The sequence below is a fragment of the Taudactylus pleione genome, unplaced genomic scaffold (genome assembly GCF_031769625.1).
Source record: "Taudactylus pleione unplaced genomic scaffold, aTauple2 ptg000936l, whole genome shotgun sequence".
Taxonomy (NCBI): Eukaryota; Metazoa; Chordata; class Amphibia; order Anura; family Myobatrachidae; genus Taudactylus; species Taudactylus pleione.
In genome coordinates, this window is record NW_028285337.1 from 219875 (window position 1) to 244453 (window position 24579).

The 24579-nt window shown below is 42.2% G+C and overlaps 1 protein-coding gene across 1 annotated transcript in view; it reads right to left on the bottom strand.

The window, feature by feature from the left end:
* Positions 1 to 24579, bottom strand: part of AKNAD1 (AKNA domain containing 1) — a 135679-nt gene that overhangs the window by 59765 nt on the left and 51335 nt on the right. The window contains 6 exon segments of the mRNA XM_088459806.1: positions 4522 to 4632; positions 5717 to 5820; positions 9411 to 9507; positions 11789 to 11874; positions 22101 to 22192; positions 23113 to 23197. Coding sequence (XP_088315932.1) covers positions 4522 to 4632; positions 5717 to 5820; positions 9411 to 9507; positions 11789 to 11874; positions 22101 to 22192; positions 23113 to 23197 — 575 coding nt within the window.

Consider the following 24579-nt stretch of genomic DNA (forward strand, 5'->3'; position numbering starts at 1 on the left):
AGTGTTTTGGTTCGGATTCGGTTTGGTTCAGTTTTGGATTCCTTAAAAATTGCTGAAAATGAATTGGAAAAAAATTATTAAAAAATCGATAAAACAGCTATTTTGGACCTGTTTACATGCAATCCAAAACCCGAGTTTGTTTTTTTAAATCCGAGCTCCGAACTGACTACAGAACCAAACCTCAAAGTGATTCCGAACTAGGACACGATTCAATTCGGAACCCCTAGGTTCGGGTGTGTTCGTATTTCAGGAAAACTGAACCATACATTTCTAGTATATATAGCCAGAGCAGTGAAAGATAGATAGGATAGATAGATAGATAGATAGATAGATAGATAGATAGATAGATAGATAGATAGATAGATAGATAGATAGATAGAAATCTAATAAATACTATAAAATGTATCTCATGACAAGACAAAATATGTCATCTGTGGCTGTTTCCATCCCCCTGGTATGACAGATTTGCTACATTTATTTAAGGGGTGTGGCATAATTATTTTTCCAGGACTGAACCAGGATTGAATGATATAACATGAGTTATTCTCCAGTTACAGCAATTAGTTCAGCTCAGGTAGCTGCAGACAACAATTAAGAGGAAAAGCAGTACCACCATATAATATTGAAACACACATGAAAAGGAGTCAAGTTGGCATTGACATTAGCATTCTGAGTAAGAAAAAGAAGCTGCCGGGGAGGAGTGAAGACTATGTTGATGGAGTAAATCTGGATAGACCTTGTGGCATTACACACTGTGCAAGAGGGAGGGGAGTGGGTACAGTTTACCCGGGCCCGGGCTTGCTAGAGGAGCCCAGGTCCAGCATCGTCCCCCCCGGAGCAGTCTCCTATGGCTGTGGGGGGGAGCGATCACACTGATCAGGCCACCACCCGTCCCCCCACCCCCCGCTTAGCGCCGGGCTGGGGGCTTACAGCACCCCGCTCCCCAGCGTGCAGTGCCACTGCGGCGCTGCAAAAGTGATTTTTTTTTATTTTTTGTTGTCAAGGGGGCGTGGCCACACAGGCCACGATAAGGCCATGCCCCCTCTTTTACCAGAGCCCCACGGGCTCTCTACATCCCTGCTCTAGAGCTAAGTGAGAGACGTCTGTCTTCCACTGTGGTACTTTTACACAGTGACAAGATGGCATTCGCATGAGCAGTACTAAGCTTGGCTACTATCTTGGAACACGGAATGACGCCTCCCTGAAGGAAAAAAATGGAGTCTGCACAGCAGCACACCCCCACTATCAATGCCCCCCCATACTACAAGCTTCTCTATTTTACACAAACATTCAATTTCAGATTCTCTGTAGCAATCTGAAAGGGAAACAGGGTGAAACACATAAAAAACCTCAACATATCACGTGACAGTCTGGCCTTCTTGGTAAATATATCAGCAAGAGTCCCCTCACGGACAGCATGTACCATACCAACAGTCTCTTGCCTCACAAAACTCAGGACTGCTGGCACTGTCACAATTCTTGACGTCTTTCACACTGTTAGATCTTGCAAAGTCTCTCTGTCTATCTTAGACTTTCACTAACACCAATCGGATCTTGGCTTTGGCTTCTGGATATCCTGAGGTTCACTGAATGCAATATTTGCAAATTCCACATCATACTTCATAAATTGGTTTGCCAATATCTAATCACGCAGTTTGTGTGGAGTGGGGTGTGATACAACTCACCAGCCGGTGAGTGCATACTGAAATCGGGTAGTGGTGCAGGGAGCTGGAACAACGTTAATAGCAGGTATCTCTCTAGAGCTAAGTGGGAGATGTTCATCTCCCACTGTGGCACTCTTACACAATGACAAGATGGCGCCATGCATGTGCGCCGTACTGTGCAGTACCTTGGCGGCCATCTAGGAACAGGGAAGGAAGCATCCATAGAGAAAACAAAATGGAGTCTGCGCTGTAGTGTACTCCACTATCAACAGATTTCATGGTAGGAATGGTGATGGGCTTTGTTTGCCAGGAGTTGGGTATGAAATCGCAGCAGCTGAATATCCTGACGCAGCAAGCCCGAAGGAGCAAGATGCCGGCAAGGGCGATAAGTAGCCTAAACCTACCCCTCTCCCTCCCCCTAACCCTCCCTTAGTCATGTCTAACCCTAACCTCCACCTGGTTGTGCCTAACCCTTTCCGCACCCTAAACCTAACCCTCCCCTAGAGATGCCTAATCCTAACCTCCCCCTGGAGGGTGCCTAAACCTAACCCCCCCTCTCTGTAGCCTAACCCTACCCTCCCGGGGGGTGCCTAACCCTAATCTCCCCCTAGGATCCCTAAAACTAAACGTAGCTAACACCTTACAGGGCCCCGCTTACCTTCATTCTGGATGCTGGCTGTCGGGATTCTGGTGTTGGACTGAAGATAGGTGTCGGGATTTCGACGTCTATCTTTAATCCCGGGTAAAGCTTCCACTGTCGGGATTTCCACTGGCCGCCGGGAAATTCTCTACATCCCATATGCCAATTAGTGGTGAGCCACTTAAAGGACAGCCATTATAGATAGTTCAATAAACAGCTACAATGCACACAGTAGAGCTTATAAATAGAGAATATCTACTGCTACTGCTAAGTGTAATAATTGGAGGTGTGAAGAAAGCAAGTATTCTCTCAGTGACCATCCTCCTTGGTAATGTAGGCAGTTTGGGGAACAAATTCACTCCTGAACACTTTCCAGTCATCCATGTAGGATATTCTGACAAAATTTTTAATGTTTGGCTGTAACAGAAGGAGAGCAGTAAAATAATGAGTGTCTGCAGGCAACAGTGAAGTATAGTGGAGGTTCCTTGCAAGTTTGGGGCTGCATTTCAGCAAATGGAGTTGGGGATTTGGTCAGGATTAATGGTATCCTTAATGCTGAAAAATACAGGCAGGTACTTATCCATCATGCAATACCATCCGGTATGGCTCAAAATTTATTATGCAGCCGGACAACGACCCCAAACATACTGTACAGCCAATGTCATTAAGAACTATCTTCAGCATAAAAAAGAACAAGGAGTCCTGGAAGTGCTGATTTGGCACCACAGAGCCCTGATCTCAACATTATCGAGTCTGTCTGGGAATACATGAAGAGACAGAAGGATTTGAGCAAGCCTCCATCCACAGAAGATCTGTGGTTAGTTCTCCAAAGTGTTTGGAACAACCTCCCTGCTGAGTTCTTTCAAAAACTGTGTGCAAGTTTACCTACAGTAGAAGAACTGAAGAATTGATGCTGTCTTGAAGGCAAAGGGTGGTCACAACAAATATTGACTTGATTTAGATTTCTTCACTGTTCAATCACTTTGCATTTTGTTAATTGATAAAAATAAACTATTAACACTTCAATTTTTGAAAGCATTCTTACCTTGCACCATCTTTTCCACACCTGCCTAAAACATTTGCACAGTACTATATATATATATATATATATATATATATATAAATTCCAGAGTATCCGCACTCCACAAAATATAAACAAAGTTGGGGTGCTCAATTAGAGACAAAAAAAGTCCATTTTGATATAAATGAAAATGAGAATCGGAACTCACCAGGTCAATGACAGAAAAATTTTTTTAATTACCCTTCTTTGAAGGAAGATAAAGTGCATGAAGTCAAATAAAGTGCATCAGTCAATGTTTCGGTCCTCCAGGGACCTTCCTCAGGACATAGCAGCAGATGTATACAGCTTGACAACCATTCTCCACTTGGTTGTCAAGCTGTTATGTCCTGAGGAAGATCCCTGGAGGATCGAAACGTTGACTGATGCACTTTATTTGACTTCATGCACTTCATCTTCCTTCAAAGAAGGGTAATTAAAAAAAATTCTGTCATTAACCTGGTACGTGACGATCCTAATTTTCATTTATATATCTGCACACTCAAACTTGACAAACTTGACACAATGGTAGGGTGCATGACCATAAAGAATTAAATATAGCAGCAGTCCAGTAACAGACGATTAGCACACCATCTTAAATGCAAAAAAAATCTCTATATGGTACATCCCCTGTATCATATAAAGATTTTTTTTGCATGTAAGATGGTGTGCTAATCGTCTGTTACTGGACTGCTGCTATATATATATATATATATATATATAAAATATTTATGTATATATAATTTTAATATATATTTTTTATTAAACAAAATCTCACTTTTCTTCTAAATTAATTTTAAAAGCACTTATACACCAGTAAAGTGATTTTAACTAGTAAAGTGATTTATGGTATATTATAATGCAAAATGGAACAATGGTTTATTAACTTGATGTGCAGACATACCGTAGCTTGAGAACCAGATGAAAAATGTTAAGAAATCCTGCTGTATGCAAAAATGCTTTGTTACCATTTACTAAAACTGTTCAATACACACGGCAGACATTTTTGTTTTTTTTACAACAGACACTGTCGCACAGATAAAATAATATAATAAATCGTTAAATTGTTTGCACCTATTTTGCCAATAATATGCTGAGTTTCTTTACAGTATATATTCTGTCATTGTACATAAATAATACAGAGGCATCTGAAATGCTACCTTTAGACACATCAGTTCTGTAACCCCTGGTGTTCAGACGTCTGTACTGTGACAACTCAGAATGTGAAGACACCAACCAGTCAGAGCTAAAGGAATCTGTTGTTGAATCACCTAACCATAAAAATAAGCATAAAATATAACTAATGAGCCAAGAATACAAAAATATAATCACCATTCGCTTTATATTATTAAGGAGCGACAGAAATTTTCCTGATAACCATTTTATGTAATGAAAGCATCTACTAATGATTAGCAAAATGGATTTCGATAATCTTGGCGAACTGACTGCAGATTGTCATAATAGGCAGCCCGATGCCAAGAATCATATATAGTCGGTTGTGGCTGTCTAGTGTAATTTTGTTTCATAGGTAATGTATCAAAAAGCAATAAAATCAGGCGCAAATTTTATAATAAAAATAAATAAAGTAAATAGTATAATATAATAAATTAGATCTGATAATTCCCTTAAGCATAAGCAGATTGATGCTGCTCTTCAAAGGTAACTCTGATTTGCCTAAGAAACAAATAACATTAATATGATAAGTGTATATCACCAAAGAGAGCGTATAAACAGAATCAATATTCAAAATAATTAAAGTTTTATTGTTTTGAATATTGATTCTGTGCATTTGCTCTCTTTGGTGATATACACACATCACGTTAAGTCTTAATTCCTAGGTAATGTGTGATGACCTCCGAACAACACATTTTCGATAAAGAGACTCTCAAAGTGATTCAATTACTTTTAATTAATTAAATCCAACAGAGAAAAGGCTAGAATTATAACTGTCATCCCATCCCATTTTCATTTCACAATTTTAGGCTGACATTTTATTGCAGGTTGGTAGGTTCAGATAGGACTGGGTATGAGTGTTAAGCTATATGTATGTATATCTGTCTCTCTTCCATTCTAGACAGGCAAACATAGGTGACATGTCTGATGTAAAGTATAGAGATCTTTCATCCTATAAAGAAGCACACACGGATGTTTTTTAGTGTTTACGTAATGAATGTAGCAACATTGATGGAAATCTTCCTTTATTCCATTCTTGTTGCTAAAGAACATCCACCTTTCCTCCTTTCACATATGGCCATAGAACCAAAGCCAACAGTAAGTACTAGGGAGTGTATACCCATGTGCACACGCCCTAGTACTGGCTACACATTAAATAAATGCTTGTATACTACAACTTACTGTCTGGGAAATCCAGATTCACAGCCTCCTCTTGAAAAAATATAGATAACGTTCCTGGCTTTGAAACTTTCCTTTGGGTTTTCCTCATCTTGTCTTTCTGACAACTGTAGGAAACAAAGTGGTGGAACACACAATATATTATTATATATGTACAGCTTACAATCCAGACATATGAAAACAGTTGAATTTCCCTGGTCACAGATGATCACCCTGCCAGTGCCACCCTATGGCCTGTGCATGCTGTATTTCTGCCTTTATTCACAGTAAAATATTGTTTTCCCACTCATCGTTAACAAAGATATTGGGTCACATGGATGGTACCCTGTGCTAATAGAGGATAAGTACTCCTTATACTCCTAATAGTAAGGCTATTTTGAAATATTTAAAAAACTGAGCAGGCAAAAGTAAACATGGAATTATTTGTCATATTTATCTTGCATGTCTGCATGGCTTTTAATGCATCTATAGGCAAACTCACCTTATGTTAACAATTATTATTATACTTTCTTATATGACCCTGCAAGGGGTATACAGTGCTTAAAAATAATATTAAGGATACATTAGAGAACTAGATATTTGGGGTTATGTAATAGGTTCCGAGATTACAAAAAGGAGTGATTTCAGCTAATTTATTGCTAAATTTAAATCGACAGAAACAGGCTACGTTTGCCCTATAACTGATTGCAGTCTTATATTTAGCGGCAAACTCGTTGAAATCCCACCGTTTCCGTAATCTCGGAACCAGGGCCGTAACTAGGGTAGTGCGACCTGTGCCACCGCACAGGGCACCGCAGAGCAGGAGGCGCTGTACGAGCCTTTAAATTTTCTGTTTATAATCATTCTCACTTGTAGCTTCCTCTTATTTTATTCCCAGCATCTCCTGGCCTCCCCATCTTTTCCCTGGCCCTTCCCCATGAGGCCATGCCCCTTTTTCGGGTGCATTTTGTCCCCATTTGAAAAATAGGGGAGGCGCCAATGCTCTTTCTGGCACAGGGCACCAAAAAGTCTAGTTACCGCTCTGCTCGGAACATATTACTTACTAAGATAGTTCTATTAAGAAGTGATGAAGTGATGTTGCCCATTGCAACAAATCAGATTCCACGTTTTATCCTCTAGAAGGTGCTAGATAAATGAAAAGTAGAATCTGATTGGCCGCTATGGGCAACATCACTTCATAAATAGAACTCCCATCTTAGTAAATGTACCCCTTACCCCTACTCCACAGAACAGAATTAGCTGCCACTATTGAGTAGAATCCCACTTGTATCTTTCCACTGCAGGAAGCAGACCAAGTGATGAAAGGATGCCTTTCACTGCCATACAATAAGAAATCCTGGTTTCACCACTACTTGGTAACTTTTCAAACGTTTAGTATTATTTATTAGTAGTAGTATCAGAAGCTAAAGATTATAGGGGGCAGGAGGAAACATACTAATCAGCAAACATTAAGGGAATACCTGTTAATATATCATTCCATCCGAAACACAGTTATCCCTGCTGCACCCACAGAAAGTCTCCCTGCTTGCACCGTGCCCCAGGCCTGTATGCAAAACTGGAAGGTCCGTAAGTAGGTAGCGGGTAGTTTTAATGTCCCACAGGCACTGCTTGGGAGCCTCCATTCATGTTGAATATGGACAACCAAGCAACCAAAGGGGGAAAACATGACTCCAAGTAGAATGACCCTACTCAGAAACATAATGGGACTCTCAGTCCTGCACACTTGCTTTCTGTCCCCCCTTTACTAAGTCAGAGTAAAACCTAATGTGCCCGTTTACCTAAAAATCATTGTGTAACATGTCTCTTGAACACATTCAATTAATGCTGACTACATACAGTACATATCCCTGCAGGATGGAATTCTGGCATCCAGAGATGGAAAAGGCAGCAGTAGTACCAGTATTTATAAAGCTACACTCAAAAATGGCACTGGTAGCAGTGCACAGTGGCCCTAACCTTCAGACGGAAAGCTGCTCGCAAGCAGCTTACTATTCCGTCTGTGCAGACAAGGTAATGCAGCAGGAGGCCTCACGTCTCCTGCTGCATTACGTATCCGAGCTGCGTTGTCCAACGCAGCATTGGATAGTCTGCAGACCATTGGTCGGCTAAGGTGACCCATGGGATCACGCAGCCAGCTGTTGCAGCTGCGAGGAAGAGACCAGGAAATCTCTGTCAGCCGACGGAGATCCTGGCCTCTTCCCACCCACTCAACCGTGGCAACACGCCTCCGTTTCAGGAAACGGAGGCCATCACCGCTCCCTCCCCGCCCCTAAACGGTTTACATGCTGGCTTGCAGACCCGTTCAGCACATGCACAGAATGGGTCTGGCGCCTGCGCAGATTCCTAATCATCGGGAATCTGCGTTTAGCAGTGCACTAACGTGCACTTCTGAATTAGGCCCAGTATCCAAATAAGTTCCAAAGGGGTTCGCCTTTTATTTTTTTAATTAACTCTGTCATTGTGCAGACTAGGGACCCCCCCTTACCGGTATCGGGGGATCATTATCAACAATTCTTAGTTCAAACCACAAAGTGGAAGAAAAACATTGATGAAATAATTGCTGTATTCTCGAGGGAAGACTAGTGATATAGTCTTCCCATATCTCAAAAAAATTCTCAACTCTAAATTTCTTATCCAAGGATGCCTCCAACCAGTCCATTCTAAACAGGTAGAATCATTGTTCTTTAAACAAAGAAAAAGGGGGTGTACCTGGCTGGATATAAACCTGGAGTACATTTTTTTTTTTGCGTGCCAAAAGTAATCAGCAGCCTTAGCTAGACACCCCCTGGTCCTCTGGTAATATTCCCAATATGGCCCAGGCTGCGATAAAGGGTAGAGAGTTAACCAAGTGATCCAGGGCGAAACTTCTGATACGAAGCCAAAAAGGCCTTAACAGGGGACATGCCCATAGACAATGGAACAAATCTGCATTTTCTTCCTGACAGCGGCGGCATCTATGAGAAGTCAATGAACCCATCAAAAAACCTCAGTGAGGACTAATGTATGTTCTGTGAAATGTATTTAAAAAAAGTTCCCTATAAGAATTGGCAGGTACAGTATGAGACGGCATGATTTCTCCAGGGCAGTAAGTAGATTATCCATTGGAAACTTCTGAAAAGTATGTAACCATTGGGGCAGCCCTGTCCTAATCCCCCAATAATCATTGTGTCATGTAAGAAATTGTAATGCAGAGAGATAGCTTTAAATTTGGGTGGTGGTTGACCTAATATGGGATCCCAGGGGTTCACTTTTAAGAAAACTCATAACAGAATCAATTAACTGAATCAACTGGTAGAGACATAAATATATATTATAAATATATATTACTTCTATTATAATCTCGATGCAGGATGTGGGATTCTTAGCACTTCATGGTGCACAGTTTTTTAGAAACTTTTGGTTGTTGAGGATGACTTCAATATAAGCATTCAACATACAACAAATATGGAATCTCTATATATCAGATAGCTGTACCAAGCACATCTAGAAACCTTGCAACAGTGCTCATGGTATAGCATAGATAATGTTTATATAACTGGGAAATTGTCTTAGTTTAAGTAGGCATATATTTCAGTTGCACATTTCTTTTTGTGGGGTAACTATGAGACATCAAGCAACAATTATACATGGAACACCACTGTGCCCCTTCTTCATACTGTAATACACTGGTTCTGATGGTAGCTTTACAAGGTATTACCTGTTATCTTTCTTTATTCTTTCTGTAATTTGTTTTTCCTCAACATGAAATAAACTTTCAGCCAAATGCCTGTCTGCAAAACACTGGGAAAGGTGATCTGAAATGTCAGACAGGTGAACAATTTTTAAGATTCAACGTATGTATATATATATATATATATATATATATATATATATATATATATATATATATATATATATAAAATGCTCATATATATTTTGGGCACAGGTTTATAAGGCTCACTTTTTACACGGTTACTAGACTGTGGCAAATGTATATCTTACTAGCTGTTGCCCATGGCTTCGCCCACAATTAAATCACTTCTGCCAACATTTTTTTTATTTGAGCTGTTCTAGTTGTAGTGCTTTGCATAGGGGCCCTGTCACGGAAGTGGCCCACGTGACCAGCACCGGTATACAGACTGGTGGCAGCAGCGCCTTCACCCACCGCTCACACCAATGTCACTGTGTGCCCTGTACACAGATTGCTATGTATCCTATTCAAGTGAACACAGGCCCAAAGCACCTCTTCCCCCACCCCTTACCAGCTGCGCGCATGGTGCCACACTTTATCTCTTGCATTATTATTTTTTGGTTATTGGTCTGCTTAAACTTGATGGATCGAGAAGAAAACAAAGTGCAGGTTATTTCTAGGAGTGCCACTACAAAATGATGCAGTTTACATCAAAATTGGTTCAGTAGGTTTTGTGCCAACTTTGAAGTAACAGACAAACACAACGTTCTTATAATATTAGTATAGATTGTGTTTATTTTTTTCTATTGGTTTTTAGCAAAATAGAAGCTTTAGCAAAATGAAGGAGTCTGGTTCTAAAACCCGGAGTTTCCGATCATGTTTATGCTCAAAATATAAAAGTGTAATGCTTTTATTAACCATGTTTTGCTAGTAAAATTATTGCCCTTTTTCATTTCGGGCATAAACATGATCGTAAACTCCGGGTTTTATAATCCCCCACACACACACATACGGGAAGCAGTCAGGAAGCCGACGAACGAAATCCCGACCGCCGGCTTCTCGACTGTCTAATACCGGCAAGATCCCGACGCCTGTCATTAGACCTAAGCCGGGAGCCCGACACCCGGCATACCAATCGAAGGTAAGCCGGGTACCGGGCGCGGACAGCCGTGGGGGGGAAGGGTTAGGTTAGGGGCTCCCGGAGGGGACTTAGGGTTAGACACCCCCCCGGGAGGGTTAAGGTTAGGCTGGGGAAGGGGGTTAGGGTTAGGCACCCCCAGGGAGGTTAGGGTTAGGCACCCCCCAGGAGATTTAGGATTAGGCTGCGGGGAAGGGGCGGTTAGGTTTAGGCACTTAGAGGGGGGGTTAGGGTTAGGCACCCCTAAGGGAGGGTTAGGGGGGGGAATTAGGTTAGTGATGCTTACCAAAAAGGACGACCAGGATTTTCACCTCTGCCAGGCTGCCGCTGTCAGGACTAGAACCTCCATGGCCGGTGGTAAATAATACAGATTCCACACATACACGCATCCTCTTCTTCTCTTCCCTCCTCTCTTTCTCTTGTCTTTCAGGGACTCCATGTCTCTCTCCTCCCCCTTTCTCACTAGCTTTCCCTGCCTCTCTTTCAACCCCCGCCCCCCCCCCAAACCCCATTGTGTATCTCCCAGCCTCCATCTACCTCAAGGGGTTTCTACACTATATAGACAAAAATGAATGGACACTGACAGCAAATAGATCAACAAGAATTTAGTGATGTCAATACTTTGTAGGTCCATCATTTTCATGTAAAAGTCTTCATGAGTGATTTTCAGGCAACTAAGAGAATAATTGCCATAGCAGGGCTATGTATGCAGCCCGTGGGATAAGGTGAGTATTGTGAGTCTGGTAGCAGAATAGACAGAGAAGTGCTAAAAAAAGATTCTTTATAACAGTATGTTACATCCTCTTAATGCTGAATGTCCTAAAATGTTAGCGGGTTATATTTTGCTGACAGCCGCAGGTACTTTGCTGAGTGTAGTCAGACTGCCCAAGAGGAGAGCTGCTGACCCTTCAAAATATTTTTACTTAAAATTTCATAAACAATTTAGTGATACTTGATGTATTATGTAAATGTTTAAAAAATGTAAAATAATAGCATCAAGAGGAATCAAAAGATCTAACTGAAAATAGGATACATGTGGGATGTTTAGGTGGAACATGGTGATGCAATTATCTTAATAGTGGCCCCATCCCACTCAATAAAGCTGCAATGTTTGAAAGTGTGGATGCGGAGGCTGGTCTACTGTCCCAGGAGTTCGGGGGAACAACCTGGATTTTGGGAGTCTTTGGACATTCTGTAGTTTACATATTATGATAAGAAAAAACAAAGTTAGAGATTCTCAAACAAATTCTAATATGTATTGCCTTACTTTGCCCACAGCAATATGGTTTCTGTACATGTGGAGCAGAGTCCATGGAGATCACAGAATAGTCTCTTCTGGCCAGCTGGTCTGAACTGAAAAACAGCATTTGTAGATAACTTGCATCATTCCAGATAACAACAGATTATGAAAGCAAAAAGTGGAAACATTCAATGTTCTTTCCATTAATTCTAGATGTAATATTACTTTTCAGCAGCTTTCAGATTCTGCCATATGGAGCCATTTTATTTAGCAGACATAAACAAACAACAGAGTTTTGAATGTGTTTCTTTTATTTCAGCTATTTTATGTAATTACAAAGGTATATTGTGAAAGCCAAAAAGACAAGACATTTATAAATCAAACTCCAAAAAGGGACAAAAGAAATAGATAGAGGATTTTGTCCTAAAGAGGTTTTTTTTTTAAAGAAATGTACAGAAAATAGAAACAAGGCACTAATGGGTCCTCATAGATATGATATTAAACAAATGGTTCTACATCCATCATATTTATTTAGTCTTTCAGGACAAAGCATATACTACATATAGAAGACTACACATAGATCACCATATCTACATGTGTATTATATATCTATCAGCAATAATCTAACATTTATCTTTATATATCTTTTATAAATGGGAGAAACTCCTGAAACTATGACAAGGTGCAAAGCAAGGCCCTATTAACCACAAGGTAACCTAGGCGACTGCTTAGAGCCCCTAGGGGTTCCTCCAGCTGCCCAATTGACAAATTATATATTTGTTCTTATTAAGAAAAAGGGGCATGTATTTCAGGGATGGAGTACAGGGACTCGGTTAACAGAGTTTTGCCAGGGCCAGAACTTCTGGGGTACTGGCAGTCTGCATGCCTAAGTCTGACAGCTCTGCTCAAAATTGCACTGTATTCGGGGTGGAGCTTCTTGCACTCAACCAATCATAAGCTCCTCCAATCAGGGCTCAGCACATTCTCATCTGACTCCTCCTGTTCAGCAGCATAGGTTGAGAGAATGACAGAGCTGTCTAGGACGCCTATGCAGTGGTGAGCTACAGGGTGTTTCACTCACTATTGGCCCCAAAGTTTTTCTTAAAACTTTTACAGTAATTGACATAATTTTGTGAAATTTGACCCAGACCTTAGTGTATGAGAAATATGAAGAAGTCATAGCTACTGTTGAAAGTGTTCGCCATAAGCATCCAGGCCAGGTGTTCACAAATGCACAAAGTAAAGGACAGCTGTTCACTACCATAGTCAGCAGCACAGTCCAAAATTCAAATAGGGGAGCCACATCAACTGCCAGTGAGAATGCCAGTGAGGATGGCAGTTGGTGTGGTTCCCCTATTTGAATTTTGGACTGCTCTGCATCCCCACCTCTGGAGCCTCCACTACTAGTCAGTAGGTATTCCTGCTTCTGATAGTGGTGTTGTGTACCATGGCGTCCACATTCATCGTGTCTGTGTGTTACATGTTACATCTGGACAATGAGTACGCTAAACAAAGCGTATTTATTGTCCAGGCATACTGGAAAACTGAGTCAATAAAGGCATGCCAAAGACAATTTATTGAGCAGTTGAAGGACAGAAACCACCTGCAAAATTCACCATTCAGTATCTGGTGAATAAAATGAAAACCACTGGAACATTATTGGATGTCCATGGAGAAACCACACAAAATGCCAGAAGTTGTTTCTGGCATTTTGCGTGGTTTAGGAAGTGAAAAACAGACTACTGGCTTCCCCGCAGAAGTCCTTGCATAGACTGTTGCAGGAGATGGGAGTTTCCACAAGCACAGGCCAAAGAGCTGCAAAAAAAAGCTGACTTGCGTCCATATCGTGTTACTGTTGATCAAGGATTGAAGGTTCTTGACCAACAAAAGACAGTCGCCTACTGTAATTGGTTCCAGACATTTGTCAATAGAAATCCTCAAATACTGGATTACACGTGGTTCACCGATGAAATGTGGTTCCATCGGAGTGGTCACGTCAATTCTCATAATACTAATAATAATCATATAATAATCTGGGCAAGTGAAAATCCTCACGAACTACATGAGAAACCTCTTCATACTGGAAAACTTGGGGTGTGGTGTGCTTTGTCGCGGTGCCGCATTATCGGCCCCATATTCTTCCACACAACAGTGAATACCACAGTCTACATGGAAATAGTCAATGAGTTTGTGAATCCGTTAGATGACAAGGAAATCAGTACTGGTTACTTTCAGCAGGATGGTGCCAAGTGCCACATCTCCAATGCCAGGATGGCTGAAATTGCTTCAGTCTTTGATGATCGTGTGATTTCCAAAGGACTTTGGCCACAAAGGTTGCCTAACCGTACACCACTGGATTTCTTCCTATGGGGCATGTTAAAAGGGAAAGTGTACCACAACAAGCCACGGACTCTCATGATACTGAGAGAAAACATTCAGAGGGAAATTAAGACTGTGCCTCCCAATATGTTGGTTAAAACTTTCCATAACATGGAGCGACGCGTTCAAGCTTGCCTGGATGCTAAGAGCGAACACTTTCAACCTGTGTATAGTGACCAGTGTGAAGCAGGTGTTTGATATCAGTGTGAACTGTGTATAGTTATATGCATGTATCAGATGTGTATATGATAAATAGAATGGTATCAAAGGATTGCAGTAGGGGGCCCCAAAACATTTTCTTTCCTAGGGCACCATGGAGTAGAATCTGGCTCTAGTGCAAAGTAAAGTTAATAAATTACTTGCAATTTTTTTGTTTTTTGTGACTTGGTTATATATCAATTACCTTTTTTTTATATATTTTCATTTAAGAAAAACTCACCACTATCAAAATTATAAAATGATAGCCACAGCAGCCTGAGGTGTGTTATCGCCCATGTTGTAATATTATAAATTGGAACATTGCTAGTTGTATGTATGTGTGTGCGCCGGGGGGGTATGGGCACATGTAGTAGCTTGTAGAAAAAAATCATCCCACTGGTTAGCTGCTGGGCAGTTCATTGACTCAGGGCATATGCTGGTGTGTACAACTACTTTGCCATACCACCGCCAATAGGACACACATATTCCAAGATTTTCTGTCTTTAGTGTCTTTTTCCCATTTTCTTTTATCTGTTTGTTTTATCCTATTTATTTTTTCCCCTTTATCTCATTTTCTTATGTCTCGCTTCCCTTGTCACCTCCCTGCCAATTCCCATTCACACTGTTCTGCTAAGCTCCGCTCTCTATGCATCTGTGTGATGGGCCTTCACCAACAGCCTGGTCAGTATCCCTTCACTCCTCCTGCTGGCTCCCCCAGCCTGAGTCTGGTATGTGACTGTCTGGGATGCGGATTTTCCCCCTACTGCAGGTTGGGGTGTGACCACTGCGGTTGTCATCTCCCTTGGCTTTTTTCCTTCATTGCTGGGCCCAGCTGTGCTCCTCCCCAAAATAACACATTGCCCGCATTTGAGATGCTTCCTCTGCCCTTCCACAGGTTTCTGTCAACCCTCTCTCCACACACACACACAAACACAATGCTCCTACAGGTTGCGTAGGTTGCCTGATTTCCATACCCCAAATATCCAATTGCCTGTGCCTGTTGGGCAGCTTTCCACCTCTCCCCTCCCCATCACAATGTGGGTCCTGCTGTACTCCACTCCACATGGCAGCAGCCGCTTCCTTGGATCCTCCCATCTCTTTTGTTCCCTCTGAGCCTGCATCTGTGGCCCTTCCACTTTGCCATGGTCTGGTCATCTGCGGTTGTAGTAGTCATCATTTTGATAGCAGGCTTTGCTGAAGGTTTCCCTTTGTCAAATTATTGATCAATGGTTTGTTTAAATTTCAAGTCGGCCCTGGATTTTCCCCAATCAGGAATAAGGTGATGGCGTTTGGGGTGCATGAACATCCCTTTCCCTGAGCCCCTTTTCCAGGGATTTACATTTACTCAGTGGGCGTGGCACTGAGAAGTCCCCAGGTAAGTTCAGAGGATCATAGTGTAAACTATTCAAAATGCTTAGCTTAACAGGTGATCTCTGGACTTTACTTGTTCCCAGTGTTTCCACTTATTGTTTTTTTTTCTGGAAAATTGGGAAAAATTGCTCAAAACGGGACCACCAGGAAATTGCCAGTGCTTCATATTGATGTATTCTAAGACAGAATTTATGCTGGCTTACATTTTGGCATCTTATCGCAAGGGTGTTCTAAGGCTTCCATGGCCTCAAGTCAGACTGGCATTTCTTACCATTTAAAGGTTTGCGTGGCCTCAGGGATGGTTGGCATTTCTTACTTTGCCAAGTTTTATGCCCTCGGGGACCTGACTAAGGATTTCCTAATTTCTAAGACATTGCAAGGTTGGGTGAGAGAGTCCTAAAGCGGTGGATAAATGCAAGGCTATAGATGAAGGTTTGCTGCAATAGCTAATTGTTATTGTGCGAGCGGAGGCTTTGGAAGGCTCTCAGATGGTTTTGATCAGGGTTGTTTTATTTTGGGCATTTTGCATTGGATGAGCTGGTAGCAGAAAAAGACATGACCACTTCAGGTAAGGAGCAGTCAGTTTTTAATAATATTCACAGCTCCAAAACTGAGTAGAAGGGGCTGTTGGGACACTTCCCATGGTAATCTGTTTACATGTCCAGTGACCTAATGTTTGGAGTTGCATGGGAGGTAGATTTACACAGGTAGTGTATGATGATGGTACTCCCTTGAAGAACTATTCATTTGTGGCTGTTTTAAGCATTGCTTAGCTGCACTTACCATGCAGAGTGTGGATTATGGCACGCACTCATTACATATTAAGCTGAATTCATGTGCAGCGGCTGTGGGGTCATCATCAGAGACTATCACAGAGTCTCATGAGGTGGACTTTGACCATGCAGTATATAAGGCTGTATACACTGATTTATGTAAATATGTGCTCCCTCCAATTATGTAACCCATGGCATGAGCTGCGTGCAACTTTGCTGACAGTTTATGGGTACTCTTTCCTGATGAGCTGTATGTGATATGATGACCTCCCTTTCTGTGTTAATATATGTAAAATTCCTAACAAATTCAAGTCAAAGACACAATTAAGACTCTTCAATTGTTAGGACCTGCGCCTTAAAAACGTTTTGTCTACAAATTTTTTTGGTTGAGGTTTTGGAATCATCTTCCTTTTGGGCAGCAAACACTAACAATTGATTGGATTGTTCCTGTGAGTGGGAACAAATTGTCCCCTTCCAAATAAAAGTTTATGCTTGGACTTGTTGAGAAGATAATTGTCCCTTTCATTCTGTGCCAACAGCCATGCTACCGATGAGGAGTCTAGTCTGTCACCCAAATATTTTTCAAATCGGTACTTATGGATGGCGCCAAAGGAATACCCAAACCTGCAGGGAAAGGAGAATAGGGGTCTCCAAATTTGACTCTTTAGGGGGATACTATAAGAACAAGGTTTTCTCCGGCACTGTAAGAGTAATTTAAAGCTTAGTCTGGGAAATTGTGTCCCATATGGGAAGATGTGACAGATCTCTTGCTCACCAATTTGATGAGCTAAATAAATGAGACTGTTCGACACAGTCCGATAAACTGCTCTGTAGACTCATTGTAGATAGAAGACATAGAAGAAAATGTGCCATAAACTGCTGATATATCCTGTTTCCCCAGTAACATGAGAGTTTGTTGGTGGCACTCTGGCACTTTTGTATATGTGGCCACAAATAATATTGTTGTATTATTATGTTTTATTTACAAATTCATAACATTCCACATCACTGTATATCAGAGTAATAGTAAATAGCACAATTTGTTCAAGCAGTTGCTGTGAGATAATCCATGTGACTTTGGGGCTACCGGCATTTACTGACCAGTGCTATTTTATGAATGAACACGCTGCACGCAAAGTGGACGGATGGCCACGGCACCCAGATTTACTACCTTATGCTAATGCAAGTATCCGCATTCACGTTGGATGTAAAAGATCCATCAGACACAGCTATCCCAACGGCATACACATGGCTTATTATTGCATGTAAGTCTGGCTACACAGCCACAACTCATAAAAGAGGATCTATTGCATGAGTCCTCAAGGTAGCCACCCAGTAAGGTACACGGAAGTGTTGGTACTGGTTGAGCATTGATTAGCATGCAACAAGGTACAGTACACAGATGTGTTGGCACTGTTTGTACAGCACGATGCATGCAATAAGGTATATGGAAGTGTTGGCACTGTTTGGATAGCAAGTAGCATGTAACAAGATACATGTATGTGCTGAAACTGTGGGAACAGTGCATAGCATGCAATGAAAGGCACGTGTCAGGACTGGGGACTCTGGTTTGGTGAAGGAGTAGATGCTGGTACTAATGATGGAGTGTGGAATACAGGTGCTGTCGTTTCCAGAGTGGTCTGAATGATATCCAACCGAGAGGACAGTTCCTGTAAATAATGCATGACATGCTGCTGAGCTGACTCCTGACTCTTTAGCCGCAAGGCTAAAGTCTGCAGTAAGTTAGTACCCAGGTTCTTTTCCAAGTTCATTAAGTCTGGGGAGAGCTGGATACAAGCTCGCTGATGGTTTGGGAGGCTTTGAGTAAAAATGGTCACATGTAACTCTTACTCATAGATGTAATAAATAATATGGTATGCGGCAGGTGTCAGGATCCGGGCTGCCGGATTGCAGCAGAGACCCCAGAGAGCCACGCATTCTCCCAATCAGGTTCCGGCTCACGGTCCTGCTTGCCTGCTCTCCCCGCACCTGTAAGTGGAGTCTGCCGCATGGTTCATTCTAGCGCTGCCAAGGAGGTTAGTGCTCAGCTCCGTTACCAGCATTAGTTTCTTTACCACTTACCTGCATGAAGCTGCTCCACGATATCCATGCTGGGTTCTCCGGGCCATCGGTGCAGCCATCTTGGATTGATCACCTGGTACTGCATCTACCAATCCTATTCAGTCCTTGGGAGTATTGACCAATCAACAGCAGGTACTGGGTATATAAACCTTTCCTGGACATTCTGTCAGTGTCTGTGCAACGTCTCCTAAGGTTTCCTTTTGGCTCCTGTTGGATCTACGTTTGTTCCTGACCTAAGTGAACCTTTGCTGTCATTTGTCTGAACCCAGTTCAGTTCTACTAAGCAAGCTTCCAAGCCATCTTTCAACTGAGCATAACTCTGTATTTGTTGTTTGAGGAACTTTTGCTATTTATCTACTGTGTCTTCTCAGTAAGGATTCTACATCTGCTTCCAGGGCTCACCCAGCATTTCTACACATAGACTTCAGTGTCTACAGTACAGTATATTCCTCAGTACTTCTGACTACGAACTCCTGCTGTTCACCTCTGAGTTCAAGTTTCAATATCTGAGCCTAAGTTTTCTGCTCTTATCTAACCTAATAAAGTTCCATACTTTATCCTGTATCCAGTTCCTGCTTCAACACAGTCCACCCTCATCTATTGTTCCTGTGACCTGCTTTCCTGGCTCTATGTCATCCTATGAGGAAGACTTATCTCAGACCTCATCTTTTCGTGCTGCCGGTATCCCAGTCTGTTAAGACTGCTCCAACACAGGAGTCCAGTTTTCCTAGAATCGTGACAGTAGGACAGTATAAGAATACAAATGCAGTCAGTACTATAGGATCCATGGACAAACCTGCGACTGTACTTGGAACACACAATGGAGCTGGAGTGGAACCGGACTTGAAGTTAGCAATGGGACCTGAATGGAGACGGACTTGGAACATAGACTGGAACCAGAGTAGGAACGGACTTGGAGTTTACATTGGAGCCAGATTGGAGTTTAAACTTGGAACATAGACTGGAGCTAGAGTGGGATGGAACTTGGAACACTCACTGGAGTTGAAATGGAGTTAAACTTGGAACATAGACTGGAGCAAAGTGGGAACGGACTTGGAATTCACACACTGGAGTCGGAGTTGGATTTGTCAGAATGTCTAAGACCGTTAGCATAGGAGATGGAGCCAAGGACAAGTATCAGCGACGAAGCTCACACTGCCGAGTGCTGTCAGGACCAGGAATATATACCCTGTGATGCACAGGGAGTGGCTGATGTGGTCAGGTGGACACCAGCCTGTTATCACTGGAGACTTAGTGGTCAGCTGACCAGGACCAATATGGCAGAGCCCAGGGCCACCATCATGCGGGGGTCTGCCGGGCCTGGAGTCCCAGGCCAGGAGAGAGCGGGGGCCCGGTGACAGCAGACCAGAAGATAAGAATCGGGCTTTGGCAGCCGGGGAGAAACAGTGCCGCCGATGGTATTTGAAATATGGCACCATCCGCGGGCATTTACAGCTCACGGACCGGCAGCCAATCAGAAGTGGTCGCTCCTGATTGGCTGCTGGTACGCGAGCTGTGATTGGCTCGAGGCCAACGCCATATTTGAAATACCGCCGGCAGCGCTGTTTCTCCCTGGCTGCCGTTATATATCTGCACTGCTGTGTCCCGGGCCCGCTGAAGAAACCAGGTAGGAATCGGAGTCCCTGCCCTATGCCCCTCCACCTAGTGCAGCCAGCCTTCCCTACCATAACCCCCTACTCCAGTTAGCCTTCTCTGCCCTGTGCCCCCACCATCGTAGTCCTGCCAGTCTTTCCTGCCCTGTGCTCCCCCTAATCAAGCCAGCATTCCTTGCCCTGTGCTCCCCCTAATCAAGCCAGCCTTCCCTGCCCTGTGCTCACCCTAAACCAGCCATCCTTCCCTGCCCTGTGCCCCCCTAATCCAGCCAGTCTTCTCTGCCCTTCCCCTTCCCAGTCCAGCCTTCCCTGCCCTGTGCCTCACCCCTACTACACCTAGCCTTCCCTCCAGTTCCCCCCTAGTCCAGCCAGCCTTCCCTGCCCTGTGCCTCCCCCTAGTACACCAAGCTTTCCCTGCCCTGCGCCCCTCTAGTCCAGCCAGCTTTCCATGCCCTGTCTCCCCCCAATTAAGGTCCAGCCTTCCCTGCCCTGTGCACCCCCAGTCCAGCCTTCTCTGTGCCCTCCCAGTCCAGGCTTCCCAGCCCTGTGTCCCCATGTCCATCCTTCCTTCCCAACCTCAAACTTTGAGAATTTTTAAACTGGTTTACTCACCAATTGACATACCCCCCAGTGTAACTCCACCCACATTATACATAGCTCCTCCCACCTCTGTGCTATCCCCCAGGGGGGCCCTGACTATTTTGTCAGTAACAGGCCCCATGATTTCTGATGGCAGCCCTGGCAGTGCCCAGTGTCCGGGACTGGTGGGAAAGCCGCTGGAGCACTGAGCCCCCTGAGACCACCACAACACTGAGAACCCGTGAGCAACACACCTAGCTGGGCAGGAGCCACCATGGCCATGTCCAGTGTTCGGAGCCAGGGGAATGCCGCCTGAGCTCCATGCTCCTGGGACCACCACCAAGCTGGGAACTCGCTGACAGCACACTCTGGGAACCTCCAGGCTGGGCCCCCGCCGAGGCAGAGCAGCATGACCCTGAGGGCAAACCCGATTCCTGACAGCACGGATGTGTTGGCACTGTGAGAACAGCGCGTAACATTCAATGAGACGCATAGATGGGTTGGCACTTTGGGAACAGTGCATAGAGCGCAATGAGAAACAAGAAGTATTTTGCATTCACCCTGGAGCTCAAAACAGACAGCAAGTGTATCAGAGAACACACACACAGATAATGAATGCAAACAGGTGAAATAGACACAACCAAATACCCTGGCACAGAGTCTAAGACCCTCATCAGACTTCACCAGGAATCCCTGCAAGAGGATATAGACTTTACTCAGTGAGGGCCCAGGTTGCAGCTCAATGAAGTTGGTTCCCACCTTGAAAGCACTTAGCTGGTATGAGAACTCTGCCTAGACACACTGCAGATGGGAATGCGGGTATGCATGTGCTGCTGTTGAGGTAACCGAACACTGGAGTTTAAACAACACTGGAAGAAAACTATATGGAGAGTACAGTTCTGGAGCGGAGCACCTATATAGAACACAATAGATACTCAGGCACTGGAGGAGTGCACTAGGCAGGTTCTTATAGTGGCTGGTTGATAGGCGATTCCTCACTTGAGTTTTCATACCGTGAGGATAGTGGTAACACCTGACTGAGGCATTATGTCATCTCTAGCCTGAGCCCAGGTGGATTCTGTTAAGGATTTTAATTGGGAAGGAAAGCAATCAGTGGCTTGCTGAGTGTTGGAGGCAGGCCAGTGGCATGCATGACTGCTGGTACTGTCAGAATCAGGCCCACTACTCTATCTAGTTTTGTTTTCCTATCTGTGGTTTTCTTTCTGAGCAACAAGGGTTTATAGGAAACCATCACAACCAAAAATACATTGGAACATAAGAAAGTGAGAGTGTTTTTAATCGGTCACATGAAAAATAGCTTAAGCACGTATAAAAGTTGCTTACCTATATGTAATGCTCTGACCATTGAGTTGTGCATCAGATTGCATTGAGATCTCTTTGATGTTGGTACAAATATCAGGACTCAGAGAAGAATGCTAATAACAGAAACATATTGTAATGTCTTACTATTCCAACAAATGACAGCTAAAGCAAGCTGGTGCACGTTTCTCAGTGGAATGCAGCATATGGAAAACAGCTAAAATTGTAGAAAATGCTGCCCATTGTTCACCATTGCTAATGTCAGTCTACTGTAAAAATAAAACTGTGCCATCTGAGTAACAATTTAAAGTCTAATGTAGAAAAGAGCTATTATGTTTTGCAATGCAGAGATCTACGTCTAAACATTATAATGTTTTATCTCAAAATGCAAAGGTGAATTTAATGTGTTTAAAGTTCTATTTCCCATTGCAAGGGCAGCCATATTACTCACCCTACTCAACTAAAATTAATCATTCATTTACAGAATTTTTCAAAAACATATCCATATACAGAATTAAAACAATGCCCCCAGAAGCCACATTTCCTTAGAATATTGTAGAATGTTCAAAGAACATTTACGATGTATGAGATCTCTTATCCAGAGCCCATTTACCATTAAAAAATAATAATAATAATACTAGCAGTATGATGGGCCAAACAAAATATACTGATGCCTATTTAAAATAGCAAATGTATAATACACCTTTTTTTGAAAGTCAAATCCTATAGGTATGATTAAATAACCACTATGACTGTGTCTTTTGCTGAATATGCATAGCAAAATAATGTGGGAATAAACCCAATGTAAATAGATCAAATAATTATTTCCATTTAATGAACATCTTAATGGTCAAAATGTGTCAGTACTGTCAGAGTGACCCCTTATTCTATTTGAACTAATCAATCAAATAGTTAAAATAAATTAATATCAACACACTAGAATGGTAATAAAAAAAGGTCTTAATGACAAATCAGTGTAAATGTGGTTACAGTAAGTATAATGCTGTTGATATCTTTTAAACTTAGACATATTTACCTGTAGATGTGAAATACTAGTTGCTTCTATAATCACTGGAGAATCTTGTATCTGTGTCTTTAACGTTGCTGTACTGTTCTGTGACCTATGTATAAATTTGCTATGACTTTTTAAACTCCAAACATTGTTTACAGAAAAAAATTACATGGGGTTTGATACAGAGGTGAACAATAATACATGCGTACATGTGCGGCTGTGATTTCTTTTGGATTTGCAGCTGTGATAATATGCAAATGTTGTGTCAGCCTTCCCCTTGTGTACTAGCGTGCAAAGGACTGTGCAATCCTGGGACACACACTTTCAATGCCAGTGGACAGGGTAAATCCATTGATGGAATCAAACGCTCCACCATTGGCGCACCATTGCAATCACCATCGATACTTACAATTTCCTATTGCTGGCACAGTCTTTCCTTCAGAACTTTCTCTAAACATGGCTTCTGTGGCTGTGGCTCTGCATTAGAGAATGCAGCCACGTTCACTTACATCGCATTCTAGAGCTTGGTACATATGAGAAATGCGGTTAAACCCCTGAAAATTGCATTTTCGGGGATTTAACCGCATTTTTTGCCCTTAGAACAGGCCACTCTATGTACCTTGTAAGGCACTGCGGACCCGTTGTGGCAACATATAAATAAAGGTTAATACTACTACGCCTACTATTCTAATATTAGAATATTAACTTATCAAACAAATTTCAAATATATATTTTTTTTATTCACTTTTCTTTAGAAATCACTGTATTATTATTATTATTATTATTATTATTATTATTATTATTATTATTATTATTATTATTATTAAAATATTTTACCAGGAAGAAATTCATTAGGAGTCACCATATATTTTCAAGTATGTTCTGGATACATCATATACACTCGTGACCACATTACAAATGACAGCATTACAATTAGAGTAGAAATATATTTCTAGAGCAAGTTGAAACCTATCAGACAGGTGGTAGATCTAAGTGACTCAGGTAGAATGTAGCAACAATGTGCACACCGCAGTGGGAGATGGAAGAGTGTCCAAATCAATATTGAAAATAGGCTTTGGAGGTAGATCTAAGGTAGTAAGTGCTGTTAGCTGTAGAGGTAATTGTATTAAATTGTTCTGAAAATATTTACAGGAGAAAAAGTTAAGGGAATTGTACTTCTACACTCCAATTACTTCCCAGCTATAACAGCTCAGGAGGATTCATTTTTATAAATCAAAACCAGTTTGGAATGTATTTTGGATGTTAGGATGTCTCTATACAAATCAAATGAAGATTAGGATCAAGCCATATAACCATGTATTTACATTGGGGAACGTAAATCAGATAAGTGTTGGAGTTTGTTCTAATCTGTATATTTGGTGTATACACTTTGTAAGTTTAGCTTTGTCCCAAATTACATTGGTACGGTTTTATTTGTGAAAAAAAAAGTTTTGTGTTATCCAATGTTCCACCTAGGACAGTGTTGGCTAA